A 15501-nucleotide genomic window follows, 5' to 3' on the forward strand; every position below is an offset into this window, starting at 1 on the left:
TCTCCCACTATTCTGTGTTCAGCAACCAAAACATGCCTTTGCATGGCTGGATTCCCTTCTGAGTTTTAATAAGATTATCCTGGGTGATATTTTAAATATAACTTCAGCATATGCCTTTTGCTCTTTTTGAAGTTAAATGTTTTGTGTTTTAAAAGGGAAGGGAGGGTTGTAAGCAAGACAACGCCAAAAATTATTTGCCCACTTCTCTAGAACCAAGCCACATACCTCTTGCTCAAGAAATGAAGTGCAATTGTGATTATCTTCCATTTTTAAAACACCGATAGGATGTGAGTGTTTTTGTGTTCCTTGTTTTTTCTTCCCTAAAAACTAAATGAGCGACAAGATCTGCCCAGCAGAGAACGGTCTCCACAGAGCCAAAGGAAAAAAATTGTCTTCCATGTTCTGGGCTGACAACAGTTTATCCCAACTATGAACAAGATAATTTCCTTTTTTTTTAATTGCTTTTTTCCCATCACAAATTTTCACATTCCACTCAATTTACTCATACAATCATAGTCGTCGGCTTTCCCCCCTCCATGGTTCTGTATATTTACCAATTATAAAGCCTTAAACAGCGCTCTCTCTCTGTCTCTCTCTCTCTATATATATATATTCTTAAACTGCACAGTGCATTGCAGGTATTTTGAAGCAATCCAATTTTGCCCAGGAATGCTTCAAAGTGAATCCCTACCCTTCTAATTATACTCAGAAGTGAACATTCCTTTTAAACTACTCCTTCAAATCTCCATAAGCACTGTCACCCAGTATCGTATCGGCAACCTGAATTCTTTGAAGAAGAGACTTCAGAATGAAAAAGCTTTTTTGTATCAAGTGCAAGAATGAAGACCCTGTATTGCTCAAACTTCTCCCTTCCTACTACATAACTGACTTTAGAGTTGCAACATTTCTAGAGGGCGGGCAGAAAGGAGAACCGGAAAGGTTTTCCACACAATTCGATCCATAACAGGAAGCACAACTTCTGTTATCAAGAGAAAGAATACGAAAGGTTTGTCTTTTGGAATATGTCTTGAGATGGAGATAGAAATCATAGAATTGTAGAATTCAAAGGGACCCCGAGGAGCATCTAGTCAACCCCCCCTGCAATGCAGGAATACGCAGCTATCCCATACAGGAATCGAAGTTGCAACCTTGGCATTATCAGCACCAAGGAGCTTATCCAGGCTGATATGAAGGTGCTTTCAGCCTTGGCCAAGACCGGCAGAGGCACAAAGCAACAGAGGCAGTCGGTTTTTACTTCTCATATCTCACAGGGTCTTCTCGTGCCTCAGAGAAGGCATTGAGAGTTTATTGAAGGGACATTGGGAAATGGGGCTGCAGGCAGAAGGAAAACTAAAAAGCCCTTGTCCCAGAGCACAGAACCCCTGATTTGCTCATGTGGCTTTGGGATTAAGGGACAGGCAGCAAACCTCCAAATCATCCTTATGAAGCAAAGCGGCTTCAGAGTGAATGGAGGCCTGATGGCAGGATGGGGAGGAGAGAATAGTATTTTCTTATATTGTACTTTATTTTACTACAAGGAATCCAGGTTGCTGTACTCACCAGAAGTGACATTCACCAATTCCATCTCATTAAAAAATAAAACCCCAACCTTTTAACATCAGAAAGAAACCTACCTATCAGCATATCGTTTGTGTGTTGAAACACCAAGCTGAGACACATCCGCATGAGGCTGCCTTCGACAACTGTTTGCAAGCTGTTTTGTGGGCACCCATGCCAGTTCTGGGCTTTAAAACTCGAACCCGTTGCCTTTACATCCATTTATGATGTCTCAGATAACAATAGGATGCCCTCAAATATCGTCAGTGGCCTAGGTTATAACATCACACTCACACCGAGAGCTGTTCTTGGAGACAGCACCAAAACTCTGAAAGTGCCATTATCCTTTAGACTTGCTAAACCTCAAATGTATTTCAGAAGCGTTCTGAGACCTTCCTGGTGGGCTGAGATTTGGTGATAAGGGTTAATGCTGGTGAGAACTGCAGTTTTAAGGTTTTAGAAGTCCAGAATCCTATGTTCACTTACTTGGGGGGCCAGTGCCACTGAATGTAGTGGAACTTACTTCAGAGTAAACAGGCATGGGGTTCACAGCTGCATACAAACAAGTGTAGATCACAGATTGCAATTTTAAAGTACACACACACACACACATCCTGAAGTGTCACTGAATTCAATGAGACTTACTACAAACATCTCATTCACATTGCAATCCTATCCCTGCTTACCCAAGTGTAAGCGCCAGTCATTTCGGCTGCAATTCCATGGATGCTTATGTGAGTGGAGGCCCCATTGAACCCTTACTCCTTCTGAGTAAGAATGCATAGGATTGTAGTGTAAAAATACTTAAGTATTCTGAATAATGTCATGTATTTTCATACAAACACAACCACGGCACCTGGGATTGAGCAGGATAAACACTGAAATGAATATAAGAAATAATCAAAGCGGCTTGCCAAATGCTGGCACTTAAGTAAGGATGTAATGGGCTAACTTTTGCCTAATGAGAGTTCATAATGCTCCTTTTCTACAACATTACTAAAGACCCTGGAAGCAAATGTTCCGTCTGTTCTGCAACTTGGCCACGGCACAGCCACTGCTCCACTGGGAATAAACAGTCCTATTTGACATTTAGATAAAGTAGGGTCTAATTTTTATAGTAGCACGTTGAGGAAGTTATTTATCAAAGGGGCATTCATAACCTTTAAATGAAACCCAAGGGTAGGTGGTTTTTCAGAACTTTACCAAGTTTCATCATGTTCCTTGGAACATTTTTTTGGTGTGTTTTTGTTTAAAATGTAAAATTTTGCATTTCCTTATTCCTTCCGTCTGCAAATAAGCTACAAATCTGTGAACATCCGTAGCTTCTTCTATATACATATTTTCCAACTAATATCATGAGCTCAGTCTTCAAGTCATGGGCTTTTAGTGAGACAATGCACTGGTGATGAAAGCCTAAAACCACCCAGTGAACGGATTTCCACTTTTACAGGTGTCACATAATACAGTCGTACCTTAGAAGTCGAACGGAATCAGTCCCGGAAGTCCGTTCGACTTCCAAAACGTTCAGAAACCAAAACGCGGCTTCTGATTGGCTGCAGGAAGGTCCTGCAACCAATCAGAAGCCACGGAAGCCCCATCAGACATTTGGCCTCCAAAAATAGTTTGCAAACCGGAACAGTCATTTCTGGGTTTGCGGCGCTGGGGAGCCAAAACGTTCGAGAACTAAGCTGTTCGACTACCAAGGTACGGCTGTACTTCCTTGGTAGCTTTAAGAAATCGGTCTTTTAGTGCTGCTGCAGCATCTACACATTGGAACTCCCTGCCCGTTGACGTCAATGGGACATGCAGAAATTGCAGGTGTTTTAATCTGCATTTAGCTTACTGTTGATTTTTATTAGATCTTTAAAAAAAATAAAATACATGTGCAACAAGACTGGACTATAGAGTACCCCCAAAACATGTCTACAGTTAAAGTTTTGGCTAGGAAATTCCTATGGGGGTTATTATTATTATTTCCCATTCTACTTGGCATTGCTGGGGGTCATTCCTGGAATCTTTTGCATGCATATCAAGTGCTCTAATCATTGAGCTACAGCTACTCTCTCCTATTCTGAGGACCAGAGGAGGAGATTGGAAGCATCTGCTTGTGATTCGAAAGTACCAATGGGTCCCTGTCATGTCTGAATTCAGGAAACTGTGGTTTATTAAAACACTGGTGTGAGAACAAGACAGGATCTGAACCCATGGTTTGATCTTGGCATCATCTCACTAATCAGAGTCTCCTGAATTCTGACATTATGAAGAACTGTGGTTAGTTCTACTTCAGAAGCATCCTATAGGGTGCGAAAGAAGTTTGGGGTGTGGGGGAGCCTACAAACCCAAGACTTACCATGGCTCATTCACACAGTAGAAAACCATCTGGTCCATGTCTATACAGTGGTACCTTGGTTCTTGAACTTAATCCGTTCCAGGAGTCCATTCAACTCCCGAAACCTTTCGCAAACCAAGGTGCGGCTTCTGATTGGCCGCAGGAGCTTTCTGCACTCAATTGGAAGCCACATAGGACATTCAACTTCCAAAACGTTCGCAAACCAGAACATTCACTTCCAGGTTTGCGGCGTTTGGGAGCTGATTTATACGACAACTAAGCTGTTCAGGAACCAAGGTGCCACCGTATGTCTATTTTATCATTTCACTAAATCGTAATGCTTAGATTTTGAACATTTAAAAGTCTACATTTCGTTAAAGCGTGAAAATGATAGGATGCTAACATTCCATGAAGACTTCTAAACAGTTCTCATCAGTTTCAATCACCATGTCAAAATACAGAAATGAAGCTTAGCATATCATGGTTCCTCTTATGGTAGCCACAAACATAGCAAGAGGCGCAGAAAACCAAACCCTAACCAATTTCCTGGGATTGAAATAAAGCAAACTGTGTAAAGCATGTCAGGCGTGTGTTGGCGTAGTCTTTTTACTTCCCTGTATTGGTTACAAGATCACATGCCATAGTTCTACTTCCAACATGTCTATGATACGAGAAATAAGTGTAAAGCAGCATACATGACTGAAGGCAATCCTGTATAGGGAAGTTAATGTTGTACCTCGGTTCTTGAACGCCTTGGTACTCGTACGTTTTGGCTCCCAAATGCCATACACCCATAAGTAGGTGTTCCGGTTTGCAAACTTTTTTGGAAACCAAATGTCCAACCCAACTTCCGATTGAGTGCAGGAGGTCGTTTTCGGAAGTCGAATGGACATCCAGAAGGGATTACGTTCGAGAACCAAGATAAGAATGTAGAATGCATCTGATTAATCCTACATGGTAGCTTATCAAGGGATCAATACACCTCCTGTTTTTGCTATCTGCCTGCCTATTTCTTTTATTAAGGTGTGGCATGGCCTTCATAGAGAAGGCGATTTACAGTCATACAATAGAAAAAGAACAAAAGCTACATTAAAAGCAATAAAAAATATCAGAGAACCACAGACTGGTTGGCGGGTCACATTCGTCACAATGTGTAGTTATTGCGGTGCAGAACACGTTTGAGGAACCTTTATCCCTCTAGATGTTGATGAGCTACTACTCCCAACATGCCTGGGCAGGAGTTGTAGTTCAGCAGCATCTGGAGAAACAAAGGCTCCACATCGCAGTACATTGGTACCTCTGGTTACGTACTTAATTCATTCCGGAGGTCCGTTCTTAACCTGAAACCGTTCTTAACCTGAGGTACCACTTTAGCACTTTAGAGGAAAGCGCAAAATATGGTCTGAAGCTCAACATCAAAAAAACAAAGATCATGGCCACTGGTCCCATCACCTCCTGGCAAATAGAAGGGGAAGAAATGGAGGCAGTGAGAGATTTCACTTTCTTGGGTTCCATGATCACTGCAGATGGTGACAGCAGTCACAAAATTAGAAGACGCCTGCTTCTTGGGAGAAAAGCAATGACAAACCTAGACAGCATCTTAAAAAGCAAAGACATCACCTTGCCGACAAAGGTCCGTATAGTTAAAGCTATGGTTTTCCCAGTAGTAATGTACGGAAGTGAGAGCTGGACCATCAAGAAGGCTGATCGCCAAAGAATTGATGCCTTTGAATTATGGTGCTGGAGGAGACTCTTGAGAGTCCCATGGACTGCAAGAAGATCAAACCTATCCATTCTCAAGGAAATCGGCCCTGAGTGCTCACTAGAAGGACAGATCCTGAAGTTGAGGCTCCAGTACTTTGGCCACCTCATGAGAAGAGAAGACTCCCTGGAAAAGACCCTGATGTTGGGAAAGATGGAGGGCACAAGGAGAAGGGGACGACAGAGGATGAGATGGTTGGACAGTGTTCTCGAAGCTACTAACATGAGTTTGGCCAAACTGCGGGAGGCAGTGAAGGATAGGGGTGCCTGGTGTGCTCTGGTCCATGGGGTCACGAAGAGTCGGACACGACTGAACGACTGAACAACAACAACAACACCACTTTAGCTAACGGGGCCTCTCGCTGCCGCAGCGCCACCACACGATTTCTGTTCTCATCCTGAGGTAAAGTTCTTAACCCAAGGTACTACTTCCGGGTTAGCGGAGTCTGTAACCCGAAGTGTTTGTAACCCGAGGTACCACTGTATAGAATAATTTGAAGAAGACAGTGGTCTCATAAGATTTAGTAACTTACCGTATTTTTCTGTGTATAAGACTAGGTTTTTAAACCAAAAAAATTAGGTTTAAAATTGGGGCTTGTCTTAAACATGGGTAGTGCTGAGGGGTGTTTTCTTAATTTGGAGTCCCCAAAAATAAGGGGCGTCTTATACATGGAAAAATATGGTAGTATTCTTTGAAGATTGATGTGGCATTGCTTTCAGATAAATGGTAAAGTACAATCTCATCTTGCATGGTAGTTACATTTTGGGGGTGGCATGTATATGCAAAAATGTGCACACACTTGAACTGCACCCTTGGAGCCACCCCATGCAAATATCCTTAGCTTCTGGAGCTTGTGCACCGAGTGCGCCTTGCCTAGTAAGCAAGGTGAAGAGCTTAAAAGCGCTTTCCGCACTGGAAAAACACAGCGCAAGAAGGAGCTGTTAAGCTCTCCGCCTTGTGCGCAATTCATCTGCACGCTTTCAACTGCGCAAGGTTGAAATCACGCAAGTTAACTACACATCAGATGCGATCGTACTGTACTTGTTTGCTCCTAAGCTTATTGTTCTAGCCAAAGGCCATGACAAACCAGCAGAAAAAGTTTCAACAAAATAACACGGAACATGCAACCATAATACAAGCCAACATCCACGATTCAAGAAAGAGAAGACACCAGAGATACTAAGGAGCTCAAATCCAGCTTGACTTCAGATTCACCAAAATAATTTATTGCAATTTCATCCAACTCCCTTTTCCTGACTGACTGATTGATTTGGCAGCCACTGCATCGAGGGGCCACTCTGTGTTACGAAGCTATTATTGTATCGCAGAAGAAACTGAACCATTTCTGCCGGGGTGAAACCTGCTTTCTTGTGCAAACAAAGGGTTCAGAAAAGTGATCTCTTGGGTCTCTATATAAGGGGCAGGCTAACAGATAATAAGTGGTCTTCCACCTGAGGTTGACCACAAATATCAAATCTCTGTGTGTATGGGATCTTGCTATAGCAGCAATCCATTCTGTACTTGATAGTCCCTAATCAAAAGGCCACTATCCAAGATCTACACATGCAGTAGGAGGTGAAAGAACTCATAGGTGATAGAGTGGACTGTACCACTACAGACCGTTTAAGCAAGGGTGCAATCAAAAATGTTATTTTCCCCACTTGGAGACTAAAGTGGTACAGTCCATTCTAGCTATTCAAAACTCTACCATCTCACCTTACTGACCGTTTAGAAAAGACCTGTCTTACCTAAATCCTCTTAAAATCAATGACAAATCATGACTGACATACCATATGGGTTTCAACAGGTGTAACTAGCATGCTGTTGGTCACTGAAACAAGTTCTACCAGCACAAGTGAAAGCAGAAGCTTTTAAAGGTTGTTTTTAAAGGCCATAGCAAATTTGAGGCAGCTTTGGTACTTGTTCTGCAATTTAGAATACACGGGCAGTTGTAATGAACTAGTCAACTTTGCACTGCTTACCACACAACAGCCATTTCAAAATCTGGCATGTTAAAAAAATTTTTTTTTTTGGAAACAGTTCCTACCTCTTATCCTTCAGAATTCAATGCTTACAAACCAGAAGGCAATATAAAAAAAGACAAAGAAATATTTCAGACTACGATTTCAATACAAGAGTTGAGAGATATTCTACCAGCTTGTCTACTTAATGTGACCTCCTATTAATGAGATGGAAACGTTGTTAATTATATGCAGAATCAAGTTTCCCCACTTCCCAGAGAGAACTGAATGACCAAACCGAGAGATCCAGAATTTATTTTAACATGGCATCTCCCTGGCCCTGAGTGGTGAAATCTGTTTCCTTAGTGCCTCCTTCCAGCAACTCCTGCAGTCAAGCTGGTGCCAAATGTATTGCTCCAATTTCCTTTGGACCACACCAGCGTGGCCAGGGGTGGGGTGGGGTCTTGTCATCTGGGCAACCCGGGACCTCCATACACACTGCCCAGGCTTGCGCCCCAGGGAGGTCACCTCGGCGCTGCTAACACAGCAGTTTGGCTACATCCCTGGAGGCTCACTCCATTGTCTCTTGAGACAGACGGAGGCCTTCAAGATATTAATCTAACAAAATCCATGGAAGCCTATGTTCGTATCCACTTTGGACATCCTAAGCGTAGTAATTCACTTCTCCAGTGAGCAAGTGAAGAAGGAAAAAAAAAGGATGGGAAGACGAGGGAGGCATAAAACAGAGTGCTGTTTAGAAGAGGAAATATTGCCTGAATCAGTCCTGTAATTAAATGCAATGAAGAAAGTAAAATGCTAAATGTATTAACTCCTAATCTAAACCTTCATCTGGCTTTCTTTGTGTGCCCCAACATCTTATTATCTGGAACAGAATGTAGGGTCAGACTGTACAAGTCACATTTGCAAATATTTTACTGGATCCTGCCTCTTTTAGCTTTGACGAGACCAGAGCAATACATGTTTCAATGGGCAGATGAAACATAAATCATGTTCCTGGCAACCTATCGCCGGACATATGGGCAAGGCAAAACATTTGAGAGAGCTTCCGCACAATAACACAAGCAACTAGCATGATCATCATATATGCCCTATGATTCATTGAGCTTATTTTGTCAGCAAGTGCTCTAATTACATTGCTAGGTTACAGCCTGATAGCATGCATAGGTTTTAAAAAAAACAAGTCACTAAAGCATGTTTAATGGAGTAGAGGGAGCTGTTATTTCTGCATTAGTATTTCTATTTAAAAGGAAGCAGGGGTAGAACCACACTTTTCAAGTAAAAGCAAAAATAAAGCTGAAGTTACTTTTAGTCTACAGTAAATCAAACAATTCTAATACATTACCTGTAATTTCAGCCCCACTGAATATTAGTTGCAGTTATTTATTCCATTTGTATTCTGCTATTTTACAAGGAGTTCAGAAAAGGCCAAGTGGGGTTTGCCCCATTTATCCTTGTGCCAAGAGACTGTTCGCACCCAGTGAGATTCCTGGTTGCATAAGGATTTGAAGTCAGATCTCCCCAGTTCAGGCCTATTACACCAGGAACCATTTTTTTAACCCAAACATCCATATGGGGTCAAATAAATACCATATATTTATAAAGTGGTAGTGCTGCTGCTGAGACCCACCTCAGATCAGGCCATGACCTGGTAGTGTGTCCATTCCAACCCACCAGTTGAAGACCAGTGCACAACACCATCTGCTATTAACAATGCTGGCTGTCTGCGCGTTGAGTTTCATCCTTTAATAATGTATACTTTTTTTGTACCTTAAGCTTTATCCCCAAAATTAATATTTTTTTTATTATGCATACTGCGAAAGTGAACCAGACGAGTTCTAGAATATCCCAAGTTTGGCCCTTTCAGAGGGTGCACACTGCACATTCTGGCATTATTCACTGCACAAATTCAGTGAAAATATGTAAGATAAATAGCACCCTGGGCAAAGAGTGTCTTTGGCACAATCCCCCTGCCGGGTGCTGTGGCTTTGACACTAACATACCCCACTGCTTCCAGGTTTTCTCAACAATGCCCATTAAAAGGGCCCAGGGCTAACTCTCAATAATTCCTGTCTCAAGAGACAACAGTATGATTTTTAAGACAAGACAGGACAATTTGGTTTTAATATTGTGTTTTTAATGTTGTAGGTCTTTGGGTGAAGGGCAGGTGATTATTAACAACAACAACAATTCAATGCAAGGATTTAATAAGGAGAAAAGGTGAAACGCAAGTATGATTTTTTCCCCATTTCAAGTCCTTGTTTTGAAAATCCTTGGTATTACAAATATTAGGGCAACACTCTGCTAAGCATGATTATGTTGGGAGAGGAAGGGGGTGAATAAGAAATATAATAATTTAGCCTCCCTTACCTCACTCATGATATCATACATGTATACCAGTAGAAAAGAATGCTGCATTAAAAAAACAAAAAACCTAACCTTAAAAGTTCCTCTCCTGAATGTGAATATAACCCACATTCCAAGACTGGGTTTCCTAATGTCATTATGAGCAGGAAGACTGAAAATGAGAATCTGATACAACTAGTTGCTACCATACCAACCTGAAAGATGCACATAATTTCTTTTTAGTACATATCTGTATAAAAACATGGTCTAATGAAATACACCACTATGCTTCTTAGTTTGAATCTTATAAAACAGTGTCATTTTATCAACAGACTTTAAATCTATGAACGTGCTATCTCTAGACAGGTGCAGAGCAGTAATCGGGGGGACCCCTATAATAATTTGAAATAATCTTTCACTAGGTATATATTAGCGTCTTAAAACGCAGCAAGGTCATATCTCTCCCCTGCAAACCACTGCCTTGCAAGTCGCATTTACAGTACATGCTCTTATATGGTAAAGGTAAAGGACCCCATTGGGCGGTTAAGTCCAGTGAAATGTGACTATGGGGTTGCAGCGCTCATCTCGCTTACAGGTCGAAGGAGCCGGCATTTGTCCACAGACAGTTTTCCAGGTCATGCGGCCAGCATGACTAAACCACTACTGGCGCACAGAGGACCATGACAAGTGCCAGAGCGCACAGAAACGCTGTTTACCTTCTCGCCGCAGCGGTACCTATTTATCTACTTGCACTGGTATGCTTTTGAACTGCTAGGTTGACAGGAGCTGGGGCAGAGCAACGGGAGCTCACCCCGTCGCAGGGATTTGAACCGCCAACCTTCCGATCAGCAAGCCCAAGAGGCTCAGTGGTTTAGACCACAGCGCCACCCGCATCCCCATGCTGTTATACACACTAGAGAGGGGGCCAGCGAGGTCTTCACTCAATGCTTGTTACCTGTTCGGATTCCCCACCACTGTAACTCCCCCCCTAAACTCCTAATTAAGCTGCCACCCACATATGTACAATGGCTGTCTCCAAGGTACACACTTCCAGTTCCAGCTTCATTGCGAAGTGATCGTGGCTTAAATTTTCCTTTCGGATTGAAGCCGGGTTTAAGGGGAAACGCATCAAACGGCATTTATTTCTCAAGAAACCACACAATAGTTCGGCATTGTTGTGGGGAATGTTGCGTCACGTATAAACGGATTCAAAAGCCAGCGGTGGGAGCACACTGGAGCCAGACGGATTAAAAGGTGGCATAGTGGTTAAAGTGTCAGACTAGAACCTGGGAGACGTGGATTCAAATCCCCACCTGGCCATGCAGCTCACCTTAAGCCAATCACTCTCAGTGCAACAGAGTTGTTGTGGGGATTAAGTGAGGAGAAGAACCATGTACACTACCTTGAGCTCCTTGGAGAAAAAAAGGTGGAACATAAATGCAGTAAATAATTTTTAAAAACCGTAATTTGAACACAGAGCCTTAGTCTGCATTACCAGTCAACAAAACCAAGATCACCTGGAAACCAGATGCTCTTTCCAACTTCCCACATCATCTTCTATAGAATATCCACAGCTATATAAAACAACCCTGGAGTAAGCCAGATCGTTCAAGGAGAAGTTCTTGAGTAATAACCCTTTCACTGCAACATGTGCTGGCTGCAGTACAATAATGGCTGAATTAACACGTGAGGATGAAGGCCCAACAAGCTTCAAGACAGACTTTGAAAACAGTTTTAGTGATAGTTTTTTCCGACTGCAGGACAGTTAGGTGGGACGACCCCACAAGGGAGGAATGTTGCATGCTTGTTGATTCTATGGAGCAGTAAATACCAAATGGAAATTAGCAAACAGCTGTATTAATGATAATGCAAAAATTGCCACTTCGTAAAATTGTCACATTTTCTGACATTTCTTTGATCAGAACCAGTCATTTCTGTTACTATACTGTCACTACAGATGAAAAAGATGTGTCCTTATTACAGTACTTCTATCCCTAAATATTTATATAATGCTGGAGGTAAAGTTCATACAGCTAGTACTCCAGTTAAGACGGAAAAGCAACTTATGCTGCAAAAAAATATTATACTTCGGTTCAGTTATTGGTCAACCAAAAATAGTTTGTAACTGTAGAAAATAAGATGCAGAAAAAATGATGATAATGTCTCTATAGTCAGAGGTGTGTGACAAATACAGAAACCAGCAATTACTCGAGTGCATTCAACTGAGCAGTCTTCTACAACAATAAAAACACTGGTAGTGTTTTCTGTTTTGATGCAAATGTGCACCTTCATCTGAATTCACCAAATGGAGTTTTGCCCACGTTTCTAGAATTGATAAAAGCAGCAGCAATAGTCACTCGTAAGTTTTCAGTTTCCTATGTTAATTTGAGAAGTTGGGCTTCAAAAGCATGGCAAAATCCAGTTCCCCATGTCAAATAATCCGACAAGCGATTTCCATGGAGCTCAGTCACTACTGCACAGCAAAACCAGAGAGCGCAGATGTGGTGAAAATTATCTGACTTCACCCCTAAATGGCAACAGACCCCCTAGGCTTGAAAGGAACCCCTACAAAAAGCATACCAGCCTCCAATGGAAGAAGATGAGCAGGGCAACACTCCCAAGCGATCACCGTCTTCCACCAACGCTGCCTCCAATGCCAAAGGTGGCGAGATGTCTGGGGCATCTCTTAGGCACCCAAGACCTCAAATCCTCCATGTGGCGCGGCAGGTAGAGGAGCTCGGCCTCCTGAGCAGGCCTCGCGATATAAGGGGTCCCTCATGCCCCCCTGGGGAGGCTCTGGAGAAAGGGAGTTCCATGTGGCATAGAGGTGCACACTAGAAAAGGCAGAGGTACAGGCCACAGGATGCCACCATACTTCAAAGCCAAACGCCCAGGTGCTGCTCTGCTTCCAACAAGTGCCCATCCTTAAAGAATTGGTTCCGAGGAAATCGACCACACCCCTCCCCACGACCTCTCTCACCTCCAAGGAAACATAACAAGCGGATAGAAAGAGGACCTATCCAAGTGACGCCAACACAAAAACCCCACACATATACTAAGTAAAAGAACATCAGCTTTGCCACCCCCCCGTCTCTCCCCCCCCCTTTTCTTCCCAACCCCATAACACTAATGTCTCAAAGCAAATGAAACTGATGTGCAGAAAACGCCACCAGGAGAAAGAGGCAATGTTAAACGAGGAAAATATTCAATCGTCATAATAATAAAGAATCGGTTTCAAAACCCCGAAGGGCAATTCCCCCATCCTCTGCCCACCTGTAAAGAGGGCGAACTCTGGGAGCGCAGGTGAGGCAAATACCCCCATAATTTGCCATCCCTTCTGCGCGCTAGGGGGCGCCAGCAGCGACAAGGGGTCTGAGCGCCCGAGTTTCCTCGCATGTCTCCCCGACGGAGAAAGTGCCCGAACCCCGAAACCCGCTTTGAGCCACCCTGGATCATGTTTGCCACCCCTTGCCCGGAAAAGGGCGAGAAGAAGCTAGGAAGCCTTTTCAGAACGCCCCTCTCTGCTTCTCCCCCCCAACCCAACCCAACCCACCACCGCGGCTTCGCCCCCTCGCCTCCGGGAAAACGGAGAGCCCCAGCCGTGCGCCCTTACCCGGGGCCCCAGCCAGAGCAGCAGCCACAGAGCGCCCAGACGGAGAAGCCCACTGTACGCAGCCACACGCTCCCGACGCGCCATGGCTCTCGACGCCGCTCCCGGGCCCCGGTGCAGCGCCTGCCCGGCTCGGCAGCCTCTCGGGCCGCCCCTGACTGCGGCGTGTCCGGCCTTCCTCCTCCGGAGGCGGAGCCTCGCCTCGCTCTGCCTTCCGCGTCAAAGGAGGAAGGGATGGAGAGTCGCACGGAGGGCCGGGCCAAGGCCGTCGAGGGTCGCCGGGGGAATGGCAACGGCTGGCACTCTTGAGGCGCCTCCAAAGCCGCGTGGATCTGCCTTGCGCGAGGAAACCCTCGGCTTTATTAAACTGAGATACCAGAAAGAGGAGGGCTGTCCTTCAGCGGCTTCCCCGCCTTTTCCCTGCTGGCAACATGCCTGGCAAGGAGGGAGACACACAGTGCGCGTGTTTTGCATAGATCATGCCCTCCGACATGTTTCCCCGAAGGAAATAAGGACGTCCCATTCCATAATGGTAATTTGGCTGTTTATACCCCGCCCATCGGACTGGGTGGCCCCAGCCACTTCAGGCGGCTTCCGACACATATAAAAAACATAATTAAGCATTAACACCCCTATACAGGATTGCCTTCAGACGGCTCCGGGGGTCGGATAACTCCATACCCTCCGACATTTCTCCCATGAATATAGGGACGTCCTAAGGAAAAGCGGGACATTTCAGTATCAAATCAGAAACCGAGACGGCTTCTCTAGATCAGGTACGTCCCTGGAAAATAGGGAAACTTGGAGGGTCTGATATATGTTTGAATGTTTGTAGATGTAGACATTTACACCTATTTTAATATGGTTTTCCCACTCTGGAACCAAATGATTTTCAAGGTCTTGCACCATAGGCAACCCTGCCATTTAGATGTGTTACAGGGGTGCCAACTTGAATCAAATATTGGGGACCCCCCCCCCCAGGTAAGCCCTGCCTTGCATCATCAATCACATGATGCAGCACGTGCACACCCTTTGAATGGCAATGTCTATCAACTTGGCCCCCTCAAATATTTTATTGGGGGGTCAAATGGGACCTTGGCCCCTAGGAGTTGGCCTGGCCCTGTGGATGTGTGCAAGAAATCCAAGCCACAAAGTCCCATATACAATGGTACCTCAGTTTATGAACTTAATCCGTTCTGGAAGTCCGTTCTTAAATCAAAGCCATTCTTAAACCGAGGCGCGCTTTCCCTAAGGAGGCCTACTGCCGCCTGTGCCCTTCCACCGTTTGGCTTCCATTCGTAGACCAAGGTAAAGTTCGCTAACCGGAACACTACTTCTGGTTTTGCAGAGTTCGCATACCGAATAGTTTGTAAACAGGGCTGTTCTTAAACCGAGGTACCACTGTACTGGGTGGACCACCAGTCAGGTCCTCATTGCACACATTTCTTAAGTACCTGGGCAGGTTTGCAGTCACAAGATTTTTAGGCCTTCCTGGAATCAAAAAGTGGTATCGGATATAAACTGAACAAATAAATAAACCCGTGTTCTACTTCAGCTTCCTGGGTTCCTACAAAACTAGGTTTTGGTTAAGTGTTCTGCAGCCTAGGCTTTTTCCTGACCACCTCATTTTTTGGAGACAGGAGACAGACCTGTCAAAAGTGGTTGGGTCAAGACATGTTAACCATCTCGGTGAGAAATAGGCCACAGGTTGGCAGGGCTGTTGTGCAGGACAAAATATCTACAGTATTTTGTAGCCGGGGGGGGGGGGGAATTGACATTATTGATGTCTCAGGGCTGCAAAAAATCTTGAATACAGTGCCAAAGACCCCATAGCATTTGATGATAATGATGCTCAATGGGAAATAATGGTACCCTAGTACATGCTGTTTGTGTATGTGCAGGGAAAGAGTAGGCTAAA

The 15501-nt window shown here is 44.2% G+C and overlaps 1 protein-coding gene across 1 annotated transcript in view; it reads right to left on the reverse strand.

The window, feature by feature from the left end:
- ERN1 (endoplasmic reticulum to nucleus signaling 1) overlaps positions 1-13796 on the reverse strand; it is a 57808-nt gene extending 44012 nt beyond the window's left edge. Inside the window, exon 1 of the mRNA XM_033138848.1 lies at positions 13587-13796. Within this exon, the coding sequence (XP_032994739.1) occupies positions 13587-13670 (84 nt within the window). The 5' untranslated portion in view covers positions 13671-13796. The remainder of the gene's footprint in view (positions 1-13586) is intronic.
- Positions 13797-15501: the final 1705 nt, after the last annotated feature.

Source organism: Lacerta agilis, chromosome 2 (assembly GCF_009819535.1).
Source record: "Lacerta agilis isolate rLacAgi1 chromosome 2, rLacAgi1.pri, whole genome shotgun sequence".
NCBI classification, from domain to species: Eukaryota; Metazoa; Chordata; class Lepidosauria; order Squamata; family Lacertidae; genus Lacerta; species Lacerta agilis.